Below are 24286 nucleotides of genomic sequence, written 5' to 3' on the forward strand. Positions count from 1 at the left end.
TCTGGTATCACCACTCAAAGGCTTTATCAACTAAACTAGTTGGCACCTACAAGATTTTGTATCATTGTTTATAATTTATATTAGGATTTGGGAAAGAATGTAAAATATAAGTAGATATCGATAGTATATATAACTTAAATTTGTGTAGGGAGAAAGTATAGCATGAAGATTTCACATTTTCTTTAAATTTTAACTTTAACTATAGTACATTTACTTTTAACTATCTCATTGATAAATAGTTAATTTCAAGCACTTAGTATTTTTGTAAATGAGTTACAAGTAAAACAAATCCAACATTCATTGTTAATGGGTGAGTTCGAGTTTGGCTTGGTTGAGACCTAAGTAAAATTGTGATAGAGACCTAAAAGTTAAGAAAAAAAAAGTTTTTAAAATTTTTAAAAGAAAATTTTCAATATCTATCACATATAATAAATTTAGAAAAAATGCTTTATTGCCCGCGTTGGACATTGGGTCCAATACTAAGTTGGCTTGGCAGTGCACAGAGAACTATTGATTTTAAAGTTTGTACCTTGAGAAAATAAGTATATGGTTATCTATGCACTACCAAGTCAACTTATTGTTGGACTTACTGCTCAATGTAGGTAGTGTAGCACGACTCATAAATTTAATTTTTATATTAATAAAATAATTTGCAGTGGATGCACCAATATGTGCATCTATATTCGAAATGCATTCAAATATTAAAGGAATTTTGAATTCGAATGTAATATCTAAAATTTTCAGATAATATTCGATCGACACCCCTATTATTGGATACATTTCTTTGAAAACCCTGCCTTAGAGCTTATTATTCTATCTCCTTAGAGCTTAGGATTTTTGAGAAGATAAAAGATGATAAAATATTGGGGAAAAAAATAAAGGATAGAAACAAAAAATCAAGGGTTTTTTTACTATAAGAAAATATAAGGGCATTTAGGTCATTTCATGTCAAAGGATATCAAACTGGATTTTATTCAACCTATAGTAAACTGGATTATATTCGATCTAGACCCGGTTTAATTATATTCAGATCCGTTTGTGTCCGATCTAGTCCTTATTTGATTGGTCTGAATCCAACTTGTACCGATCCATTTTCCACGTGGCGACTACTTATTGGCCAAACCACCCAACCTCTCCCTCTTATTGGCCAAGAACACGTTGCAACGAGAGGCAAGACCCAACGACTTACATTAGGATCCCCTACTCCAGGAGTTAGTTAATGTTAATCATCAACCCGACTTAGTGGGGTCCATTTGAACCAAGAAATTCTTGTATCTCACTTCAGTGGACCCACACACGAAGAATCAAATTGATTGTTAAATTATAACCAATAATTTAATGAATCAGTGGACCCACGCCAGTACTATAAATGAATCGATGCAAGATAAGGTTAACCAACTCCAGGATTAGAAAATCTTACTTACATATACTGAAAAACCGAACCGAACTGGTTTTTCAAGGTTCGTCCCTATTCGTTGGACTCAGACAAGAGTACCAGAAACAACAGTCTCTCCCTCTCTCTCGCTCTCGCTCTCGGAATCTCTATTTAGTTTCGAGAAACCCTAATCTGTTAAAGATCAGTCAGATCGATAGAAAAGGGAAATAATTCTTCGACTTTCTTCATCTCTCTTCCGATCTTTTTGGCAGAGCTTCAATGGCGTACCAAAGGACGAAATTTCTGTTCTTTTTATGTGTTTTATCTTTCGCGGTCTCCGCACTTGGAGGGTTAGAACGGATTCCTATTGGTTTCTTTGATTTTCTACTCGATTTGGTTTTTTTTTCTTGGGTGCATTGTGTTTCATAGATGTTTCTGTTAATCAAATTATTGTAGGAAAAGTTATTATGAGATTCTCCAAGTTTCGAAAGGTGCTTCGGACGAGCAGATCAAACGAGCTTATCGGAAGCTCGCTTTGAAGTACCATCCGGATAAGAACCAAGGAAATGAAGAGGCGAATAAGAGATTTGCAGAAATTAACAATGGTACGGAACCATGGGATCACAAATGATTGAATTACTGAATTACATAACTACAGTTTTGTTTGAATAATTTCTCCTTTTAATTTTTCTTTTTGATGATTTACTATCAGCTTATGAAGTGTTGTCGGATGGCGAGAAGAGGAATATCTACGATAGATATGGCGAGGACGGTCTGAAGCAGCATGCGGCGGGTGGTGGAAGGGGTGGAGGAGGGATGAACATTCAAGACATCTTTAGCTCGTAAGATTTTTAAGCCCATCGATTATTGGTTTAATTTATGGAATTATTGAGCTATCAATAGTTGGAATTTGGATTTCTTGCTAACTGAAACTATGACAAATTTGAGTGATTTAAGCGCCATATCTTGGTGCATTTCTATAGCTTTCTCCAATTGTTCCATAGAGTTCGAAAATATTGGATTTCATTTTTGTATTAACGTACAAAAGCCAATCTTTGTGTTTAAATTGAGTGGACACCTCTACTTCACCATAACCAATCCCAAACCCAAACCAGCTTACAAGATGTGAGATTGGGCCTAATGAACACATACTTCACGATTTTGTACATGTTCTGGTTCATCCAACTTTTGGCTAATTTAAACTGGGCCAGCTCTACTTAACGACGACCAACCTAAAACCAGCTTACACGTTCTGATTGGGTCAAGTGAACAGAAACTTCACCATTTTGTACCATTTTTAAGTCATCCAACTTCTGGTTTATTAACCCCCCCTTTTTTTTTTCTTTTTGTTCAAAATTTATCTGGTCTCTTAGTGACGATTGATGAGAACTTTGGTTGGCTGGCTATGTGGACATTAAGGTGAGAAGTAGGGAACGGAAACATGTGAGCTTTTTGATAAAACTTGTTTGATAGATTCCAGTTGAAAGACAAAAAATGATGGGCCATATTATCAAGAATAACACCAAGATTACCATTTCACTTGTTAGGGGTATAATTAGCCTATTTGCATCATGCAACTACAATGATGACCTACTTGTGGTGTTATTCATTTTCCTGATGAGTGCTTTTGTACAGAGCAGAAACTATGTTTTGATTGTTGTCGAGCGTCAATTATTCCAGCAAGCAATTGGATTGGATCCAATTTTGGTAGTTCATGTATTAGAGACTCAAGTATGGATAATTTATCTGAATTTATGTTGTTGACTTTTTTCTTGGAGCAAACCATGTTTGATACGTGTATTATTTTTCAGGACTTTTTTGCATTTTTTATTTGGGGGTTTACTCTTGTCAGTTTTCAAAGTTTTGATTAATGCTGTATATCCTTGGTAATTCAATGAATGTTTCTTTTAGCTTCTTTGGTGGCGGTTCAGCAGAAGAGGAAGAAAGGGTTGTAAAAGGTGATGACGTAATTGTTGAACTGGATGCATCATTGGAAGATTTATACATGGGGGGCTCGTTGAAGGTATTAATGATGTTCTTGTTGACCTAATCCTCTATCATGTTTTACATAGTCCTGGAAATTTGATCTTGACTCTAGTGGTTAGCATATGTTTCTGGAGACAAACTATTTTAGCTTGGGTTAAACATTTATTGTTCTTGGGAATATCACTAGAAATGTCTGTCTTTAGCTTATTTTATTGCTTTCTTTCTGTGATCTAGATTGACTGTGCTTGGATAGGTTCCTCATCTTTTAGAATTTGCCAGTCGTAAAAGTTGATATTGCAGCCAATTTTCCGTCTGTTTTTTTGTTAATCTCTATCAAATTAATCAGGTGTGGAGGGAGAAAAACATTTTAAAGTCAGCCCCTGGTAAGAGGCGTTGTAACTGTCGGAATGAGGTCCATCACAAGCAAATTGCTCCTGGAATGTTTCAGCAAATGACAGAGCAGGTACACTTAATTATCAGTAGTTAATTAAAAAAATGCCTAAGAACTGTTTCAATAGGGTATTGGCAAGCTACTTGATATCATCCCTAGATATTATGGGGCTCTCCTACGACGATATTGCGAGGTTGCAACTTCCCTGGTACATTTTTGCGTATTAGCGTGAAAATGTTATATTTTATATCTTTTCCATAGCCATGTTTTTTAGGGTGTGTTTGATTGCATGGAAAGTCATTTTCCATGGATTTTTTTTTTTTGAAAAGTACAATATTTTCCATGGATTTTGAAATTCAGGGAAAAGTTGAAGTGGAAAATGGGTAGGGTGGGAAAATCCAATTCCTCTATTTGATTTTATTTAGGAAATAATAATAATAATATATAAAAAAACAGAGGAGAAGAAGGAGGGGGAAAATGACTTTCCCACTTATTTTCCATGTGTAATCGAACACACGCTTAATGTTTTTTCAATCCTTGCCACTTTATCTTAGAAGCTACGCTGATACCTGGCTCCATTAAAATAATTTTATTCTTCCATTTCAGGTCTGTGAGCAATGCCCAAACGTCAGATATGTACGAGAGGGAAATTTTATTACTGTTGATATTGAGAAAGGGATGCAAGATGGGCAAGTAAGATTTCTTACAAACAAACACTATTCTATTTACTTGTTTCAAATCAATCAATAACATAGTCAGCAAATTTATATTTTCTATTATTTACATAGAAATTATTTTCTAGTTCATTCTTTAATCATTAAATGATGGACAAAATTCTCATATCTAAACCCTCTAGCATATTTTTTGAGAAAGTGAATTAGAAAAAAAGACTACCATTCATCATAGATGTAATAGGTGCTCTTCGGTGCTACTCCTCCGTTAGTTCATGATGCTTTGAACAGTAAGTTTTATTGTGCATGCATTTCTCTTCTTCCTGTTGACAATACAAATAGTATGTGTATGAGCAGTCACATATCACGTTGTGTTTTGGGTTTAGTACTACATAGGTCAAATTTGTTGGGATGTGGTATAAAGATTTTCTGTTGTTAAAGATAGCCTTTTCTCTGTTAATATTTTTTGGTTCCTTAAGCTAATAGTGACTGGGCATATTACAGGAGGTAGTATTTTATGAAGATGGTGAGCCTAAAATAGATGGAGAAGCTGGAGATCTAAAGGTCTTGTCCATCCATTTGCTTTGACTTTATAATGCATTCTGCTGATACAAACCATTGACTTGACAGTAATGTCTGTCTGATGCAGTTTCGGATTCATACGGCACCTCATGATCGCTTCAGAAGGGAAGGCAATGACCTGCACACTACTGTTACAATTACTCTGGTAACTATTTTTATTTTTATCGAGTTCCACTTTATTTTATGTTCATTCTTTATGGTTGTCAATAATCCACTCGACTTCTTAATTCTAATTTGTCTTTTAATAGTGAAGAATACTGTATTTTCTTGAGTCATCTTGTCTGCAAGTAAGCAATCTCTTAATGGTCATGCTCCCCTTAAACCATGGCTGCCTTACCTGCTGCTATCTGTGAGAGATACTAAGCACACAACTGCTCCTCGACTGCTTCCAAATAAAAAACCATTGGCCAGTTCTACCGTCTTTAATGCATGCAATCTTCATATTAGTACATTTTTCTTTCAGTTTTTTGTTATTTATTTAGTTCTATAAGTGCCTTGAGAACAAATCTGAAATGTGGGGACGTAAAACCTGTGAAAAATCGCAAGAGCAAAGATAGCACAATCGCACAAAACACAAGGGTTTACGTGGTTCGGTGATGTACCTACATCCACGAAACAGAACAAGAACAACCACTATTTTCTCTCTTTAAGTTTTACAGCCCTAGAGATCTCTATCTATATAATCAAGAGTTGCCAAAACAAGTAAAACTCCTCAAGACATTTACACAACAAAACCTAAAGAAACCGAAAGATGCTCCATCATTTTACTTATTTCAGCTATTTGAGTAATGAAATGGTCTAACTGAAGGTGGGAACTAATGGTTCGTGTGCTCTAAAATTTAGGCAACAGTTGTTCCGACTAAGGGTATAGACTGATGGACATCGTTTGGGCTTGACGCACTTGTAATTTTTAACCCGAAGGATTTCTCCTCTTAACTATTTCATGGTACTTCATCTTTCAGGTTCAAGCTCTTGCTGGTTTTGAAAAGACCATTAAACACCTTGACGATCATTTAGTGGATATCAGCTCGAAGGTGAGCACAAATGCACGCTTTGCTCCTTTTGATATTTCCCATTCTTTTTTGAGCTCTTGAAAAGGCAAAATAATGATACAATGATAACCTTCAGGGAATTACTGTACCCAAGGAGGTGAGGAAGTTTAAAAGAGAAGGGATGCCGTTACATTTTAGCTCGAAGAAGGGAGACTTATATGTCACTTTTGAGGTTCTATTCCCTACTTCACTAACAGAAAACCAAAAGACCAAGATCAAGGAGGTTCTTGGTTAGGATCAGATTGATTTTTTGTTTTGTTTTGTGGGTCTGAAGATGCTCCCATTGTACCAATATGTAATCAATTTGAAGGCTTAGACAGCTCAAGATGATTTCCGCAAAATTAGTAATTTATGTTTGATGGATGTCTATGTTGTAACTTGTAACCCTTGTCAGTGTCCCAGTTTTAGTGGGGAGATTTTGTATCTTATTTTCCCCTTTTACATGATATATAGTTCTATTTAGTTTGGATGTGAAGGTTTAATATGTGTTAGCCATTTCGTTCGCTAAATTTGAATATGGAGGGAAAAAAGTAAGAATAAATTTTTAGGCTTCAAAGGTTCGATCAAGATACCATCTGTTTAAAACTAATTTAATCTCCTTCAAGGTTGGTTTCTTGCTTGTTTGGTTGAACTGGTTCAGACGAATGGATGGAATGGAAAGCACATCTTCGTGTATTTCTGGATCCACATTTGAAGCTGAGGATAAAGAGGTGTTTTTATACTCCTGTTAGTTATGAGAATTTATTTTTTTGAATCATATTACATAGTCAGTGGATTTGAGAGAGTATTTTTATTATATTTTCAAGACATGATGGTTATTGTTTTTCTTGTTTGGATTGAGAGAAATGGAGAGAAGAAAAGAATAAATAAATGAGTTCCTCTCTATTTCTCTTATTTAGATTGTTAAGTGGAGGAGAGAAAAAAAGCGTAAATTTTCTTTTTTTTCAAAAGTGGAGAGAAAATGAGATAAATCCTTTTAAGATATTTTAAATTTTCAAAATTATCCCAAGCTCTCTCTTATCAATCCAAACGTTGTGGAGAGAAAATGAATTTCTCTTTTCTCCAATTCTCTCTACTATCCAAACATAGTATTAAGTATAAAGTTCTAATCACTTATAAGGAATGAAAATAAAAGACGAGGGCACTTAGGTTATTTTTTACTAATTGACTAGAGTAGACCAAGGTCAAGAGAATTTTCAGATTTAAATGTGTATATCAAATCGGAAATAGATAAATTCTGCATAAATAAAAAATCACAATCTTGGTAGAAGACACGTGGCACGCAATCAGAATTTGGGGTTAAAAGTTCCCTGTCCAGTGAAACGAGGGGCGTTGCGAGAATCGAACTCGCGACCTCTCGCACCCGAAGCGAGAATCATACCACTAGACCAAACGCCCACTTTATTTTGCAAATCTCGTAACCTTATATTTTTCCATTGTACTCTCTCTCTCTCTCTCTGCTCTTCAAAGCAAGCCCTACTCCGCAGAGCAAAAGATTTCTCTCAAACACTGATTTTAGAAACCAAGTTGTGGTGTTAGATCCAAGTCTATTGAAGATTTTGAGTTGGTTTCGATCAATTTTGGTTCTTTGTTCTCTTCGATCTTCCCTAACACTCTAGGGTTTTCGTGAAGATAATTCAATAACAACAATCCAGGTATTCGATCTAGCTTCTTCAAATTAAAGACTAATTCGATGTCTCAGTCGAAACCTAATGTAAGTTTCTCCACTGTCGAATCAATGATGAAATTTTTTAGGTTTCTCGATTTTTTTTTTTTTTCTAACTATGATAATGGCTGTTTTTTATTTGAACTTCTCGCTTCTTCTTGTGTAAATTAGGCAGCTGGAGTCGACAATACTTTTCGAAGAAAATTCAATCGAGAAGAGTATTTGGAACGAGCTCGTGAACGCGAAGAACGGGTTATAATTCAATTTCTCATTTAAAATGGATTAATTCCCTAATAATTTCATACCCTTTGGTTTTGAATTACTTCTACTCATGTTTGTTAATTGGGCATTGTGTCTTAGGAGGAGGGCGAAGGCCGGTTTAAATCGAAGTGTAAGTTTGATTAGTTTCTAGTATTTCTTTTTCTTGTTAATGATCTTCTTGTATTGCGAAAATTTTGATTTTTATGAACTATGATGTTCTAACATTATTGATGGAAAAAAAAAAAAAAATGCAGCAAAAGGTCCTCCAGTGCAAAGAAAACCTTTGAAGCATAGGGATTATGAAGTGGACCTTGAATCTCGATTGGGAAAAACTCAGGTTAGCTGTAATCTTCTTGTTTTGTTGTATTGGTGAAATTGCATTGTTTGTTGTTCGATTTATTTTACATTCTTTGTTCAATTGTAGGGGCAGTTCTTAATTAACTTATCTTTTGGTTATGTAAAATAGTTTGTTCTCTTGAAGGCATGTGTTTGATTTTTGCTGTTGATTAGTTAATTTCTGATAGGATGGGTTGGGTTGGTGAAATTTTTAATAAAGCTCGGATGCCAACTTGGTGATCCAAATGAAAATAACACGACTGTTGATTTGTTATTTTATTTTGCTTGGCAAGCAAGGGGGTTAGTGGTAAGCATGAAAGTGGATTCAATAGGTTTTGAACCTAGGTCGTGGGATCAACACTCCGCACCGTGGTTTTAAAACTAGTTTTGACAACTTATCTCGTCCATGAACGAGACTGAGTTGTCTCAAACGAGATATCCGATTTATATGAGTCTTCTTGGACGAGATTTTAAAAAAGGCCTTAGAATTAGAACAAACCATGTCTTTGAGACGACTTGTCAACACGTCTCGTTGGTGGATGATACCGAGATACCTCGGACGAGTCGTCTCGGTCTCGGACGAGGTTTAAAACCATGCTCCACATGCCTTACCAACTTGGCTAAATTGCCACATTCAACCAGCAATTGCTAATTTTTCATATAATTGTTATTTTGTAAATAAATAATTGCAAAGTTCAACCAACGATACAAATGAGGTAGGTGGGCATGGGAGCTACGCTCAACCAATCTCGAAAAGGGGAAGAGATAAATTCAATCTACTTGAGTTGTTTTTTTTTTTTTTATAATGCTGGAGCTCTTTTCTTCTATGAATAAAAAATGATCGAAAGTTCAGTTGCGACCTCTAGGTAATCCTTGAATTTGGATATTTTTCCTAGTTCTCTTCCCATGAAATTCTTTATCTGAGAGCATGTATTGGAACCAAATGAAGTTTGATTGCTTCTCTGGAGAATATATAATTGACTCTTGTCAGTCACGTGATTCATGACTTTTGGGGTGTTCTATGTTGCAGGTCGTTACTCCAATAGCACCTCTTAGCCAGCAGGTATCCTCTATAGATTTTCTCACTCTTTTGGTTTATTTCAAGTGAATCATTCTCTTTCACATTTTTTTTACGACTATATATTTGATTAGATTCATCATTCAATGTTTTTACAAAGCCAAGAAAAATTCCGGTCATTTTCTTATAATTTATGTTCGGTGCTTTATTCTTTTGCAGGCTGGATACTACTGCTCGGTTTGTGAATGTGTTGTAAAGGATTCTGCAAACTACTTGGACCATATCAATGGGAAGAAACGTATGTGGTTGGTTGTCCATAAACATATCACTTAATGTATTTATTCTCATGCACCATACTTTACCCGTTTTTTTAATTGTTTCTTATGGTTCTTCTAACTTGCTTCTTAGATCAAAGAGCTTTGGGTATGTCAATGCGGGTAGAGCGGGCATCTCTTCAACAGGTAACATACCATTCATTAGTTAACAGGCCCTATGATTAAGCACTACAAATATCATCACTTTGTTTTACTGGGAAATTAAGACAAGCCTGTAGACATGAATATAATTCACATGGATGTAGAGAACTTATTGTCCTATAGTCCTGATTTGGGATTTCTTATTTACAGAAAATAAGGTTTCCAATTTGGGGAACCTCTAGGAGTAGCCACAAAGTACATTGGGTATTTTCCAAATTATGAAATGACAAAACATACATGCAGATAATAACTATTTTAGAACACCGAACGCTTAAACATCCAAGATGCGATGCATCAATATTTGACATGTGACCAAGATAAGCCTCTTGAGACATAAATATTCCATGTAACACAAGCACAAGTAGTAATAGGAAAAGTTTTCCAATGTTTGCACAGGTCCAAGATCGATTTGAAATTCTCAAGAAGCAGAAAGTTGAGGGAAGTTTTACGGAGCAAGGTAAGATTTCAAAAGAGAAAGAAAATCCAAATACTTTAAGGTTATGTACCACGATGTACTTTTATTGATTAACTAAATTTTCATACTTAAACCTGGAAACCATATTTTCCTTTGCTCGATTAGTTGAGAAGCATGGGGCTCACTCCCATCTTATCTGTGAAAAATAAAAGAGAACAAAAAAATAATGATAAGTTTTATCTTGGTTTCAGATTTAGATGACCGGATCCTAAAACAACAACAAGAAGAGGAAGAACGGAAGCGCCAACGCCGAGAAAGGAAGAAAGAGAAGAAGGTTAGTTACACTTCACATGGATTTTCTTTTTTTCTCTCTTTAGTTTTATTATTTCAAAATGGTTTGTTGCTGATTTATTCTGGTCTCAGAAAGAGAAGGCTGCAGTGGAAGAGGCTGAGGGAGACCCTGACGTTGCAGCAATGATGGGATTTGGAGGTTTTGGTTCATCCAAAAAATGAATAATGCTTGGAAGTTTTTTTCAATGTTACCATCTCTTTCACCTGTATGAGAGAGAGAGAGAGAGAGAGAGAGAGAGCATGTTGCCTAAGTTCTCTTCCAGAAATTTATGTTTCAGAATGACTGAATTCTTTGTAAGAGAACAGTCTAATCTAGTTATGTTTATCTTCCTCAAGGTTGTAAGCTGTTTATTTCTGTTTTTCAATACTTCTGGTCATCATTTTCATCTGTGACGCCTGTCTACAAAGAAGCATTGCATCTTTCTCTAAATCCAAACTTTGATCTCCTCCAATTTGAGCTGCACTAAAAGTTCCATACTCTGATTATCTCTCATGAAAAATAAAACCATCTACACTAAGAGCGGGAGGAGATGTGATCATTGGAAATTGATTATTAGTTATTTTGTTATTGAAGTGACGTTGAAACCCATTTTGAATATAAATATATCTAGAACCAGAATCTATGATATTATGATATTTCTGGCTCCTATTGATATAAATGATTGTCCTGGTTCCTGTTGATACTGATTCCACTACGGAAATAGGTGCATATAGAAGGATCCAGTTGGGTATCATGGCGTGTTCAATAAGAAGAAAGGGGAAAAGTGGAAAAAATATTCTCTAAAGGAGCTGGCCTTGACACTAACACGCTCCGAGAACTAAATGTTTCTGATTCCAATGCAGAAATAGATGAACCCAAAATCCAGATGATCTGGCTCTGATTTAATTGGGTAATTTTATTTCTAAAATAGCTGTATACAAAATCAGGATAATCTGCTCTTATTCTAATCAAGTATCAGGGAGGGGTATGGCAAAACCCTTTCCTTAATAACATAATAAGATTTTGGGCCTTACTAAGGGTAGTTTTTGCTCAAATGGATTACAACATCAGAAATCCAACCCCACAGCCTTACTAAGGGTAGTTTTTGCTCAAATGGATATCAACATCAGAAATCCAACACCACAGCCCTCTTTAAATTTCATCAAAAAGCTAGAAAATTCTTTTGAAAAATGGACAGCTACCGGACTTCCACTTAACTCCCAAACAGTGAAAAATAACTTCTTCCTTTTTTGAATTTTTGTCTTCAAAAACCATGAAGCATCTGATCATGTTTTTAAATGCCAAGAGGTCCAAGGACCCTTAGTAAGGGTGAAATCCTTTACTTAGACTAGGGGGCTCATAGCGAAATGTAGTACGTAAGTTACATAACCAGATGACATAACTTGGTGATGATAATGCACTATTGTGCTTGGGCACTTTTTTGTAGAGGATGCAGCATCAAATTAAGCCAAAATTCCAAGCATTGCAGGTTTAAAGTGGAGCTTCCAGAAAGAAAGAAAAAAATTCTAAAACATTTAGAAAAGATCTAAATAGAGAAAAATAACTATAACTGACAATCTTCATGTGTATTTATAGAGGAAGCTGTCATGTACACAGCAGGAACCACCTAAAAGGCAGAACCCCAAAGAAAGGAATTGGTCTAGTGTTTTTCCCATATCACTCTGCTGTTGAGACAATCTTATCTTCATCTACGTCAAAAGCCTTCCTTGCTTGCTTCAGTTCCTCATGCATAGAAAGAAGTTCTGTACATCGGTGAAGTTTTGGCGTATCCTGTACGATCAAAGAGTTAAAAGACACCAAACTCATCAGAAACACAGTAAACATACCAAACAACCTACACTATCATTAAAGAGTGTACAAATATGAATTTTGAATTCTCACTTTTGAAAGAAAATATAGAGGAGGAAAATGATTGTGACGTGTAGCGTTGATGCGGGAGTTGGATAGTGGAAATATGAATGTGGGATACCAATATTTACCCATTTTGATTTAAAATTTATTATTTTGATCAGTACCCATTTGATTTTAATTATCAAAAGAGATCCCGTCTAGGACTACTATTCGACTTTCAACCATCCAAGCTACAAAAAGGAGCTTTCATATACAAAAGGTGATTCTATAGAAACTTCTGCACCAGATGCATTACCCTACGAATCAGATAAAGGAAGTCTTCAGTCAAAAGCTTTCCCCTCTTAGATGCAATATTTTGGGCTTTATGTACCTGCAGAAAAGCCAACAAAAGACAAAAGGTTACAAATGCGAGTAATAAATATTGAGTGTCCACAAGAACGTAATAACTTACCAAATCAGTGATATACTCGACAACAATGTCCTCCAGAAGAGCAACAGTTTCTGGGAGTGGCTGTAAAAGTAACACATAGTGGCCACAAGAAAGTAAGTATTGAACCAAATAACCATCATCAGCTAGAAGCACACTTGTATCTTAATCCCAATTTATACCTAGTGGCATGGTTTTGTCCCAACTGTAGCAATGCAAATACACAAAATTCAAATAGTTCCAATTTTTTGTTAGATAAGTGGATGGAACTAGTAAGAAAAGATATGAAGGCACGTGCCTTCTCTTAACAAATAGCTATTTTTCATGATGACTACAGGAATTTTCAATAAATGATAGAAAATAATATCGCCTGAAATATTTATTGGGTTTCCACATACAAATGGCTACTTCAATTTGTTAACTTTTTGACAAGGAAATATTTAATAAGAACTCATGATTACTTCAGTTAATCGACAAAATCTTTGATTATTGCTTGATTTGTTAGTTAACTTGTATAGTTGAAAGTTCAAATCAATATGGAACCAAGCAAAGAATCTAGACTATGTTCAAAGGTATGTGCTTCATGGGCGATCCCATTGTTATGATATAGTCTTGAATCTATTTGATGATTGATCACCAAGGATGTACAGTACACTCATACACAAAATCACAAATTAGGTGTCACAGACGTAGTATGGGGAGCCCCTTTGGTCGAGCTGTAATATGACTCTGGTTGTAATCTTGGGACTTATTGAATCACATATGGTTGGCATTTTGGGTTTCAGATACATAGAGCTCATTTTAGGTTACGGGCACCCACAAAAAACCACAAAGATAACAATAAAAAAAAATATAAAACAAAGAACACACACGAACAACACATGATCTGTGTGATTCAGCATCGTGCCTACATCCATGGACGAGATGAGAATGACTTGCTACCTATCTCAGACTACAGGAACCCTAGTTTTCTTGTTCTATTTTCATGAGCTATGCCACAATTATTCATAGATCATATCAAAATTATAGATTTCTAGTTTCCAACTAACAAATTTACCACATTTAATATCATAGACCAAGAAATTATAAATTATAAGCTAAAAACATATAAATTAAAATGGAGAATGGTGATAAGAGTGTGATACATACATTGGGGTCATCTCCGAATCCATACATCATGTGTTGCACTGTAACATCGAAGAAAAAAAAGACAATTTAAAGCAAAACTATCGAATTCAGATCAAGAATGAATCCAATACTGAAGAAAAACAACATCACTGATATTTACTTACAATCTTTCTGGAAAACACCTCGTTTGCGCTTGAAAGAAGAATCAGATGGCTGCGAGGATCCAACTTTTGGCTTTGAGGAGGGTCCGGTTGAAGAATTATGCATCTTCGCCTTGTAATCTATCATAAAAACTTACAATTAAAAATCTTAAGCTAAAAAAATACAAAATTTTGAATCAAACAAATTAAACTGTCGAGGTTTCTTGATTCTTACAAACACCGATTGCAAATAATCGAAAGAATCCTACCTTAACTTCTACAAAAGAATATTGATTCTGTAATTCAGGTAAATTAGGGTTTTCTTACAGAATCTGTAATCCCCTTACCTCGAAATCCTTGTAAACCCTAATCCTAAATTTCGAACAAGGGACGAGATGTTATTGCCTACAGTTTGGAGGAATAGGTTTTCAGGAGTATATATATTTTTTGAGCTGTGCTAAACTGACTTTTGAAAACACTGCATTCAACACTGTGTTTACAGAGAGCGTCCATTTCCAAACTTAAACATCTAGGAAAGCATCTATGGTTCTGCACACACAACACGTCAGTGCAGTGTTGTAGAAAGTCAGTTTAGTATTTTTCATATTTTTCTTTTAATTAAATTAGCTCCCTGTACAATGATATGTATTTCACATGCGTCCCTTAGCATTTAACAACAAATTGCTTGAAGGGCTTAGAATCAGATGGCTTCGGTCAAGAATCACAAGTTTAAGAGTAGTATTAAAATAGAACTTTTGTTAGCCATGATCAAAGATTTTAAAACAATCGATCTCCAAACACCCAAATTTAGTGACTGATTCCTGGGTGGGTTAGGTCTAATTCGAGGAGCAGTAGGTCAGTCGAAACTCTTAGCCACGGACTTCATCGATTTATTACTTTTGATTTCAAATATCCTTCTAATTTTTACACCATCTGATAGGTGTGATCTTAAGTGCTAATATCATGGGAAATGAACTCTTTTTGAATTGCAGTACTCTGACTTTTGTGTCAAGTGGTTTTGGTGCCTAATACCTTCCAAAACTTATAACCTGACCCCTTACTCATAATCTCTATTATAGATTTATACGAATCTATTTTGATGTCATTTATTGGTTCTTAAACTTAAAACTAGGTGGCAACTCCTCCAAACCTTCAAAAAAAAATTCTGAAACGAATTGTCATTCGTAAGATTTTTGGAGGAGGTTGAAGAGGACAGACTTATGCGAAGAAAAATTAGGACTTTTTACCAAAGGATTCAAAGGATGGTGTGTTGATGAAAGACAAGCTCGAGAGGTTCAATAGGTTAAAAAGAATTATCGGTTGAAGATAATGAGTTTTTGTCGTCTGGTTGACAGTGAGGGCATCACTTTATGGTAGTCTCTCATGTAAGACTGAAGTCAGGGATCTATTATCAGTTTGAGAACTACAGAGATTTCTCTAATTTTTCACCAAATCCTGGAGGGTGCATCAAAATTATCAAGTTCGGAAGGCCAAACAAATAAAAAGATTATAGTTATAGAGTACTGTATAAATATGATATTATTTAACTATTTATGCACAAGTTATACATATTATATCATTTTTCTTAAAGGAAAATTTCAATCAGAATGAGTAGAAATCATATTATGTGATTATTCTAATCATAACATACAATTTAAAGAAAAAAAGAGATTTTTTTTTTAAAGCTTCACATTAGAATCGGAGCAAACAATTCGAATTTTTTACAGCATTTCATGCTCCAAGTTCTGAATCAAATTTACATTGTTTCTCTTGTGAATACAACTCCAAACAAAATCAAAAAAATATATGTATACACACACAAATGCACCTGAAAAAAAAAAAAAATCAACTTGGATTGCTCGGGGGAGGTTGTTGTCGTGACATTAGAAGGGCAGTATAGAGGAGCTGGTTCCAGGCATCTGGGACCCCGGGCAGGCACCAATGGCTGCAGTCTTGGGACATCCCTGGCAGTCTTCGGGTCCCTGGCCTCCGATAGATTGATGGGTGACCATCTTTCCGATAGTCTGTCATTCTTGTAATATTGAGATAGATCACCGGTGTTCTCATATCCCTGATAACAGATTCAAGGATGTTCATCATCTTAGGGTATGGCATAAGGTAGGAATTGTTTGTTATTGGCTGTGTCTCACCATCGCAGTTACCACCCGAATTCCATTGCCCTCCTCTACAATGCAGACAAAAAAAACACTCAATGTGCACGATACAACATCTTTCAAGCAATAACAGGCCGATGTGAAGACCCAAAAGAGCATGAATGGAGATAATGGAAGTAGATATACACTCTTTTTTTTCTTTCTTTTTTTTCGAATATGGGTAAGCTCGACTTGAACCCGTTAACTCAAATTTGCTTTGTAATGTGTCAAACCAACTGAGCCATGGGTTCTAAGACCTCAAAAGTGCTCATTTGGTTAAACATGAAAGGTCCTATTTTTTTTATTTTTTTTGTCATGGGAAGCTGAACTTGAACCCACGACCTCAAATTTGCTTTGTAATGTGTTGAACCAACTGAGCTATGGGTCTAAAGCCCTAAGCAGATATTAAAGTTAGGGTTCTAAGACCTCAAAGTGTTCGTTTTGTTTGACCTCAAAGGTTCTTTTTTATTTTATTTTTTATGTCATGGGAAAGCTGGATTTGAACCCACGACCTCAAAGTTGTTTTGTAATGTGTCAAACCAACTGAGCTATGGGTCTAAGCCCTAAGCAGATACAAACACTCATTTAAAATCTTTAAAGCTATGGGTCCAAGGCCTCAAAGTTTCTCGTTTGGTTCGACCTCAAAGGTTTTTTTTGGTCATGGGAAAGCTGGATTTGAAGCCACAACCTCAAAGTTGCTTTGCAATGTGGTGAACCAACTGAGCTATGGGTCTAAGCCCTGAGCAGATATAAACACTCATTACAAAAGAAGTAATTCTATATATCAAGTGGAATAAAGGAACATGATTCGAATGTTCAATTCCAAATATTATTTGTGATAAGGTCTTGAGGATGATGGTGGTGGACTAAGTAGTTCAAATGGGTTTACCTGAAGTGAGAAGCTGAGTATCCTCGGAAGAAGACCCTTGTCCGACTCGAGTCAATATTAGCATCAACCCATGCAGCCCACGTGCGCAAGGCTTTGGTATATGCTTTGGTCATGCCTAGCTTCTTGTGCACATAGTTGCCTTCTTGATAGTAATCCTTGCTGAACAAAAGATGGTGCATCGTCAGATTCATGTGCTATTAGTGATGATGACGATGGAAGTGTTGATTCCTTCAATTTTTATTTTATGAAAATAAAATGTAATGTTTAGCGAAAAAATACCCGTGAGAAGTTTTCTCGTGTGTCCACCAATGGCCAGTATTGAAGATGATTATATCAGCTTCCCGATACATAGAGGAAGATCGCTGTAACACGTCGAGTCTGAGTGTCTCCTTACGTGATCCTGTTGGGTCCGAGACTTTCCATTCTTGAACGAGGAATGGAGCTCGGAAGAACTCGATTGAGCAATTATAATCCTATAAAATTTGCAAAATGAGAAAAAAAAAAAAAAAAAAGAAGTAAATTTCATTCCTACAATCCTTCCCAATTAAAACTAACACCAAAATAGACCACAAAGAATCATCACCATTAAACCATTTGTAGTGGTTAACTTTTGTTTGACAAACAAACACCTGATACTTGCAAATTTGTGTTTTAAGCTAATTTTCAGTTCTACCCACCCAATATAAAAGAGCTTTAAAGGTAAAATCAGTACAAATTGAAAATTTCTGAAAAAAAATGGGGAATATTTGCATAATGTAGTATTTGTTAGTGACCACCTTTACCATCTAATCTATTCGCCATTAACGCTAAGCTTAGTTCTTTCTTTCTTTCAAACTTACTTCGAATTTGAAAGAATAGAACCCTTGTGTTCTGAACTCACGTCGTCCCGAAACCTCAAAGACTCTGTTTTCATCAACCGAAGAGTCTCTGAGCGCACACACGAGCGATTCCCACATGTTCCGATTCAACGAATCGCCCACAAAAACCACTCTCTTACCTCTCAGCATCTCCAACATCTTCTTCCCATCAAACCTACAAAATCAAACTCAAAACAAACAAAAGAAAAACCCATTAAGAAAATCAAACCTTAATTCAAAATTTTGAAACTGAGAATTTTTATCTTTTGGACCTCGGAATCTGACACCCACTAGGCTTCCACCGAAATCTCAGATAATCGGTATCCGGTCGTCCATTCTTGTAGCAATTGAAAGCATCGTCGAGGTACGGACATGAACCGGGTTGATAAACCGGGTTCTGATTCGACTCATCGACGACCCAATTACCGATAAAAATATCGCAAGAAGTCAGGTCTCCGATCAAATCGTCGAGGTGGGTCATTTCGACGGCTGTGACGACGGACAGAGCAGTTCCGTCGGTTAGATTCTTGGATGGGTCGAGGGAGATGAATTGGGTATCGGAGGAATCAATCGAAGAGATTGAATTGGAGAAGAGGAGACGAGAAGAGAGAGTTGCAGAGGTACTAGAAGGGGAGGTTCCAGCAATGGTAACTGATAAGTAGGAGAAGAGAGCGAGAACGAAGAGAAAAGCGACGAAGGCGTGGGTTCTTGGCCTTGAGAGAGGCCATGAGAGACTTCTTGAGAGGTCCATAAGAATTGAGAGGAGATTCTTGAAAGAAGCCATTGTTGAAGAAATGAGGAGATTCGTTTCAGTTGTAGTCCTTCTGTTTCGAATTTTGATTCTTAAGGTTATTTATTAGTGCGGGAATATTCATGTAAGATCGGGAGTATAGGAAGAAAACTTGCTCCCATGCGCTGAGAACAGGTGGCGATCATCAAGGACAGTGGGGTTTGAGAAGAGAACAACCTTTGATTGGTCCTAATATTGGGGTATTTTGGTCATTTTATGTTAGCTTCTCATAGGAAACCATGGTCAACAATATGTCCTCAATTTAACAACACAGTGGATCGTGCGTATATCTCAATGGTCACTACATTTTACAATTTATTGGGAAGGGCCTTCGCCTTAACATTTGAACAAAGGCCTCTCCAAGCCCTATTTAAACCTATATGTGGGCTTTCCTTGGGCTAGACTTTTTTGTCAGTCCAACATAGGCCAGGCTCATACAATGTTTTATCTCTTGCATTGTAAACTAGTTCCGCCACCCCTTGAAGGCTTGAACCATCACCCTTGATGGAGCTACCACTTAGGTTGCATATTAAACTCGATAATCATGTTACATGGATGCATCACTTGATTGCGAGCCATGCATCAATCATCAAATTATGATATTGTGCGGTTATTCTTCTTTTATATGTACAAGCATAAGAGCAACTCTAATGCATTCGGGCTCAAGCTCTGTATCATCTTCAAATTTCCATTTTACAGAGCCAGAGTCCTATGAAAGTACTCTTAACACACTCGGGCTGGGACCGTCTAATTTGATATATGTTGGAGAGAGAGAAAGTGGGAGAGGCGAAAGAAGAGAGTGAGTTTCTTTATTTCAACTTATTGACGATATAAAAAAATGATGGCAATTGTGAAATATTGTATTGTAGCTAAATTTGTGGAGAGTCATTTTGACTAGCATGATTAGAGTAAAGACTCTTGAATAAGCAAAAATGACTCACCACAATAAAATGCCTAGCAGAGATATGCCTATTTGGGTTGCAATTGCTCTAAGCACTCACTTTACAAATCTATCATCTAAATATGCCAAAAGTTAGCAAAGATTTGATGAGCTTGGCCTTCCTCTCCATGCTCAATTATATTGATCATAATGATAAATTAGTAAAATAAGGTTTCTCTTTATCAAGTTAGTTATATTCGTATTCCCATGGTATGATTATCTTATGTTTTACTTTTCTACCTAATTTCATAAAAAAATTTCTATGGGCAATTTCGTCTTTGTATGATCTATGTTTTTGTAGCAAACTTGTTTAGGGTTTCTATAAGAGATTTTAGTATTTTTTAAGTGGAAGTGAAGTTAAGAGATTGTAACTTTGATTTTCACGAAAGAGAAAAAGGAGGAAGGATCTCATCATTACCCATGAACATAGACAATTTTGTTGAATCACATAAACTTTGTGTCCTTTTCTTCTTTTTAACTTTTAATTTGCATTTTTGTTTTAAATGTCATTAACCTTTCTCGAACCTATTAATTTTTCTATAGAATGCTACAAGTAATCAGGAAATAACATATTCATAGATTGAACGTATTACTTAGAAGTAATATTATTGAGATAATGAGTAAAAATAATATTAGAATCAAACATATTCTTAAAAATATAAATAGCTTAAAACTAAGAGGAAAAAATTATTTAAATGATTTGATCATGTCATCATGTGCAATGAAAGCTAATTACAAGTCCAATTACAACAAATGTGCAAGTCTAAGGCTTTGAACGGGCTACAAGTAGATTAAAAAAAATCTTAAATCGATGTACTATAAACAAGTTGCAACACATCTAAATTAACAAAAAAAAAAAAAAAAAAGCAAACCAACAAGTGTTGGGTGTAATGGTCAAGACCTCCCCTTCAAAACGAGGGAGGTTTTGAGTTCAAACTCCCTTATTGGCAACCAACATGGATTTCTCCTTACTTATTTGGTATACATGGTTCTTGGGGTATTGTATATACTGGAGGGTTTTGGGTGAGATATGGTGCTCTAAGAGACCGTTTGCCTCACCCCTAGTTGTCGGGCCTATGGGTATACCCTCATCATTAAAACAGAAGCAAAAAAGCATAACCTTAACAAAATTGAATAAAAATCCTGATTCATTCAACTAGATCCAAATTTTTGGGTAAGGCTTTGATGGTAATAATTTTATCTCCCCAAAACAAATTGAATATGAAAAAGTAAAATGGTAACAAGCTAGAGTATTTACATCATAAAATAATGATTTTGTAGTGATTGAAGTTTGAGCATTAAAAATTGAGTCGTGATAAACTGACGTCCCCTACACCCCCATCATAGAACCGTATATCATTTGCATCGAGATACACAAGAAAAATATTTATGGTTTTGTGTATCTTGAGGCAAATAATCTACGATTCTGTGATGGGGGCATAAGGGGCGTATGTCAAAGGGGGGTGCCAAAAAATCATTATTCTTAAAATTTTCTAACAAATGTGATAAGGAAATAATAATTTGTATCAATACAACATTATTACTATTATTATTATTATTAACATTAGAAACAAGATGTCATGAACCTAGCCCTTGTTGGGTACACCAAAACCCTAAAGAGACCCGATATGGCACCTTGACCTCTTCATGTGCACCTTAAATAGTTGTGTCCTAATGACATTGTTGCAGGTGTGGGGAACTCTTAGTATGCTTGCATTAGTGTGTTTTCTAAAGCATAAATTGGGTATAAGGCCATCTTTTCTTAAAGGAGGAGGGAGAAAAATTATAAAAAGTTTAAATAAGAGGGAGAGGAGAAATTGTTTGTAATTCCATGATAGATAGCGACAAAAAAAAAATTTAGGTGAAGCTCATTAGTAATAGTTGGGGGGAGGGGGGCGGGGGGCGGGGGTGGGATATTAATAAAAGCTAATTTTGCAAAAACAATAAATAGACCTAACGTTGATTAATGGAAGAAAAAGACTTAGGGGGAGAGGATCCTGAAAAGACATTTCTACAAAAATATATAATACGAGTCATGCTAGAGTGACTACACAGAACACTACATTAGACACTGAGCCGACGTGAAGATGTCCAGATAACCATAGATGCTTTTCACTTATATCTCAAGGAAAAACATCTATGGTTCCATGCACACCTCCATGTTAGCTTACTGTTTAATGCAATGTCCTGCACATTTACTTTAGCATTTTCCAAATAATATATATACCTAAAATTGAATAATGGAAAAAATTCAAATTGCAAGAAGATTCCCCTAAAAGAAGCATGAAAAGTTAGATATATAGCATATAATGCGGGTGCCAACTTGTTAAATTAGTTAAAGATCACGACACTAATATAATCTATAGAATAATGCTGAAGTGACCTCAAGATTGAACCTCACATCACAAATCCTGATGTGAAAGTGTATGAGAACTATAGATACTTTTTCATCGAGATACAAGTGAAAAAACATCTATGGTTGCTATCCACTTTCATGCCAAGATGTGTGATATGAGGTACAAGCTTGAGGTCACTCTAGCACGACTCTAATCCATGTCTAAGTAAACAATAAATATGTACCTAAAATCTATTTCCAAGTAAACAAGGTATACACCTAAACTTGATTAATGGAAGTGTATGGTAGGGAGAGATGCATGAGAAGTTAGTTATATGACATTTTAACCTAATTAATGGAAAAGGATGGTAGGGAGAAATGCATGAGAAGTTAGTTATCTGACATCTAAACTTAATTAATGGAAGAGGATGGTAGGGAGAAATGCATGAGAAGTTAGTTATCTGACATATAATGATGGTTTCAACTTTCTAAGTTAAAGTCTATGAAGGTTGATAACATAGCCTAAGTTCTAATTCCACTTATATCTACCATGGTTTTAAATCTAGTCAAAGATTGAGACGACTCGTCCGATACATCTCAATATTGTCCACCAACGAGATGGATAGACAAGTCAAAGGTATCGGGCGAGATTTAAAACTATGATTCATTTTTCTCTTTGTTGAACAAGACAACTCAAACGTATTGAAAAACTCATCCAAGATGACTCGATCTCGTTCATAGACAAGACGAGTTTTATATCTACTAATTATAATCACTAATCTTGCTTGCCTAACAGGGGAAAAAAAGTTAGAGTTATGGCATATAATAAAGTTCCCAACTTCCTAGGTTGGTTTAAGTTTGTGAGTGTTGGTACTAGGTTCAAATCTCTTACAGCCACTAATCCACTTTCCTAGCAAAATCAAGGAGAAGTTAGGTATAAGCATATAATAAAGGTGCCAACTTGCCAAGATAATTAAAGTTTGTAATGGTTGATACCATGACATGAATTTAAATCCTTATCTAACATCTCATTATTAATCACAAATTTTGTTTTACTATGTATGAAAATGATTCTATTATGGTAAGAAGAAAAACACTTTCCTTACTAACCAAGTTGGTTGGGCTTAGACCCATTCTTGTCTAGGTTACTCATAAAAATAAAATTAAAAAAAGTTGGTTAATGTTTGTGAGTGATGGTACTAGGTTCTAATCTCTCTTTTACCTACTAATTACGCTCACTTAGTAAGATTAGTTTCTTGGCTGCTCATCCATGTTGCATCCAAAACCCAGATTGGATGCCAATTTTGGGATGCCACAAGGCTGTAGCAAGAGCTTTAAAGAAAAAAAAATTATCTTTTGCCATTGAATTTTAATTTTAAATTTGGAAGTTCAATGGTTGTCCATTTTCAAAGTGTTGGATCAAGCAAAAAATAAAAAGAGATATTTGAAAAGAAAAAAAAAAATCTACCTTACGCTATGAACTTTGGGAGACTAAGGTGTTATTTGGCGAACATTATGATAGTATCAATGGCAACGAGTCGGTTTGTGTCGTGTTGAGGTAATATCCTTATGAAAATTTACCCATCCCGAACCCAAACTGTTTAATAATCATGTTAACATATATCTTATACTTGAAACCTACCTGTTTATTAAATAGGATACATGACACGACGGTGTAACATGTTTAATAAATGGATTGGGTGGCTAGAACACGCATAACCGGTGAACTTGGCATGATTATGTTCAAAACATGAACATGATTATGACATGAACCGATTACAATCTAAACACAACAGTAATTTATACCCAACAACATAAATTAAGTATCACAAACACATAAACCATGTTCTACCACCAAGAAAATATACCACAACCATGGGTTATATACGGATTGAGTTGGAAGCTGGTCAATACGACACATTAGTAACATGATAATTAAACAAATCAAAAAGGGTTTTGATGGGTTGAGTCCTTAACCTGAACACAACCTGTTTAATAAAAGGGTTATACGAATTGACGTGATTATGATCTGAACACGATTAGATCAATCCAAACACGTCAATTTCGTATTGTTGTCATGTGGGTTGAACTCATTAGATTCGAATCACCACTCCTACATGGCAGTACACGTGAGCCACATGACTTATATAACAAAATGAGTCATGATGAATGCACATGGTTGACATGGTAAGGGC

At 35.5% G+C, this 24286-nt stretch overlaps 4 protein-coding genes and 1 non-coding gene across 7 annotated transcripts; 2 read left to right on the forward strand and 3 right to left on the reverse strand.

Moving 5' to 3' along the window:
* The first annotated feature begins 1451 nt into the window (after positions 1 to 1451).
* Positions 1452 to 6526, forward strand: LOC147402503 (dnaJ protein ERDJ3B-like). Its single transcript, XM_086444185.1, has 10 exons — positions 1452 to 1725; positions 1832 to 1980; positions 2088 to 2217; positions 3287 to 3398; positions 3708 to 3824; positions 4359 to 4445; positions 4928 to 4987; positions 5073 to 5150; positions 5968 to 6039; positions 6134 to 6526. The coding sequence occupies exons 1-10, from the start codon at positions 1655 to 1657 to the stop codon at positions 6290 to 6292; spliced, it is 1035 nt and encodes a 344-aa protein (XP_086300311.1). The 5' UTR covers positions 1452 to 1654; the 3' UTR covers positions 6293 to 6526.
* Positions 6527 to 7383: 857 nt separating this feature from the next.
* Positions 7384 to 7455, reverse strand: TRNAP-CGG (transfer RNA proline (anticodon CGG)). The gene has a single exon. It is a non-coding gene; the product is annotated as a tRNA-Pro (tRNA).
* Positions 7456 to 7506: 51 nt separating this feature from the next.
* Positions 7507 to 10915, forward strand: LOC147402505 (C2H2 and C2HC zinc fingers superfamily protein). The gene is made up of 10 exons (XM_086444186.1): positions 7507 to 7771; positions 7895 to 7975; positions 8084 to 8114; positions 8239 to 8321; positions 9351 to 9383; positions 9558 to 9636; positions 9747 to 9799; positions 10211 to 10271; positions 10481 to 10563; positions 10653 to 10915. The coding sequence occupies exons 1-10, from the start codon at positions 7751 to 7753 to the stop codon at positions 10740 to 10742; spliced, it is 615 nt and encodes a 204-aa protein (XP_086300312.1). The 5' UTR covers positions 7507 to 7750; the 3' UTR covers positions 10743 to 10915.
* Positions 10916 to 12111: 1196 nt separating this feature from the next.
* On the reverse strand, positions 12112 to 14633 carry TAF13 (TBP-associated factor 13). 3 transcript variants are annotated; one of them, XM_086444189.1, is made up of 6 exons: positions 14475 to 14633; positions 14152 to 14268; positions 14009 to 14046; positions 12884 to 12943; positions 12728 to 12802; positions 12112 to 12351 (listed from the first exon to the last, which is right to left on the reverse strand). In XM_086444189.1, exons 2-6 carry the CDS (start codon positions 14252 to 14254, stop codon positions 12238 to 12240), a joined length of 390 nt encoding a protein of 129 aa, XP_086300315.1. In that variant the 5' UTR covers positions 14255 to 14268; positions 14475 to 14633; the 3' UTR covers positions 12112 to 12237. The 3 variants fall into 3 exon arrangements, with proteins under 3 accessions (XP_086300315.1, XP_086300313.1, XP_086300314.1); XM_086444187.1 differs by having other exon boundaries at positions 12728 to 12943; XM_086444188.1 differs by having other exon boundaries at positions 12728 to 12943; positions 14397 to 14554.
* Positions 14634 to 15819: 1186 nt separating this feature from the next.
* Positions 15820 to 18860, reverse strand: TBL4 (TRICHOME BIREFRINGENCE-LIKE 4). The gene is made up of 5 exons (XM_086444184.1): positions 18299 to 18860; positions 18009 to 18201; positions 17449 to 17642; positions 17170 to 17328; positions 15820 to 16312 (listed from the first exon to the last, which is right to left on the reverse strand). Exons 1-5 carry the CDS (start codon positions 18808 to 18810, stop codon positions 15973 to 15975), a joined length of 1398 nt encoding a protein of 465 aa, XP_086300310.1. The 5' UTR covers positions 18811 to 18860; the 3' UTR covers positions 15820 to 15972.
* Between the last annotated feature and the right edge of the window lie 5426 nt (positions 18861 to 24286).

The sequence above is a fragment of the Akebia trifoliata genome, chromosome 5, assembly GCF_017979445.1.
Source record: "Akebia trifoliata isolate Shusen 1 chromosome 5, ASM1797944v1, whole genome shotgun sequence".
Classification (NCBI taxonomy): Eukaryota; Viridiplantae; Streptophyta; class Magnoliopsida; order Ranunculales; family Lardizabalaceae; genus Akebia; species Akebia trifoliata.

Excerpts from the sequence above, each read along its gene's own strand:
- LOC147402503 (XM_086444185.1), top strand. The coding sequence starts at position 1,655 with ATGGCGTACCAAAGGACGAAATTTCTGTTCTTTTTATGTGTTTTATCT. Across the intron at positions 4,446-4,927 it reads AAGGGATGCAAGATGGGCAA|GAGGTAGTATTTTATGAAGA; the intron begins GTAAGATTTCTT and ends GGCATATTACAG. Across the intron at positions 4,988-5,072 it reads GAGAAGCTGGAGATCTAAAG|TTTCGGATTCATACGGCACC; the intron begins GTCTTGTCCATC and ends TGTCTGATGCAG.
- LOC147402505 (XM_086444186.1), top strand. The coding sequence starts at position 7,751 with ATGTCTCAGTCGAAACCTAAT. Across the intron at positions 8,322-9,350 it reads CTCGATTGGGAAAAACTCAG|GTCGTTACTCCAATAGCACC; the intron begins GTTAGCTGTAAT and ends TCTATGTTGCAG. Across the intron at positions 9,384-9,557 it reads TAGCACCTCTTAGCCAGCAG|GCTGGATACTACTGCTCGGT; the intron begins GTATCCTCTATA and ends ATTCTTTTGCAG.
- TAF13 (XM_086444187.1), bottom strand. The coding sequence starts at position 14,254 with ATGCATAATTCTTCAACCGGACCCTCCTCAAAGCCAAAAGTTGGATCC. Across the intron at positions 14,047-14,151 it reads AGGTGTTTTCCAGAAAGATT|TGCAACACATGATGTATGGA; the intron begins GTAAGTAAATAT and ends TCGATGTTACAG. Across the intron at positions 12,352-12,727 it reads TCCTTTATCTGATTCGTAGG|GATACGCCAAAACTTCACCG; the intron begins GTAATGCATCTG and ends TTGATCGTACAG.
- TBL4 (XM_086444184.1), bottom strand. The coding sequence starts at position 18,810 with ATGGCTTCTTTCAAGAATCTCCTCTCAATTCTTATGGACCTCTCAAGA. Across the intron at positions 17,643-18,008 it reads TCTATTCTTTCAAATTCGAA|GATTATAATTGCTCAATCGA; the intron begins GTAAGTTTGAAA and ends CAAATTTTATAG. Across the intron at positions 16,313-17,169 it reads TACTCAGCTTCTCACTTCAG|AGGAGGGCAATGGAATTCGG; the intron begins GTAAACCCATTT and ends TCTGCATTGTAG.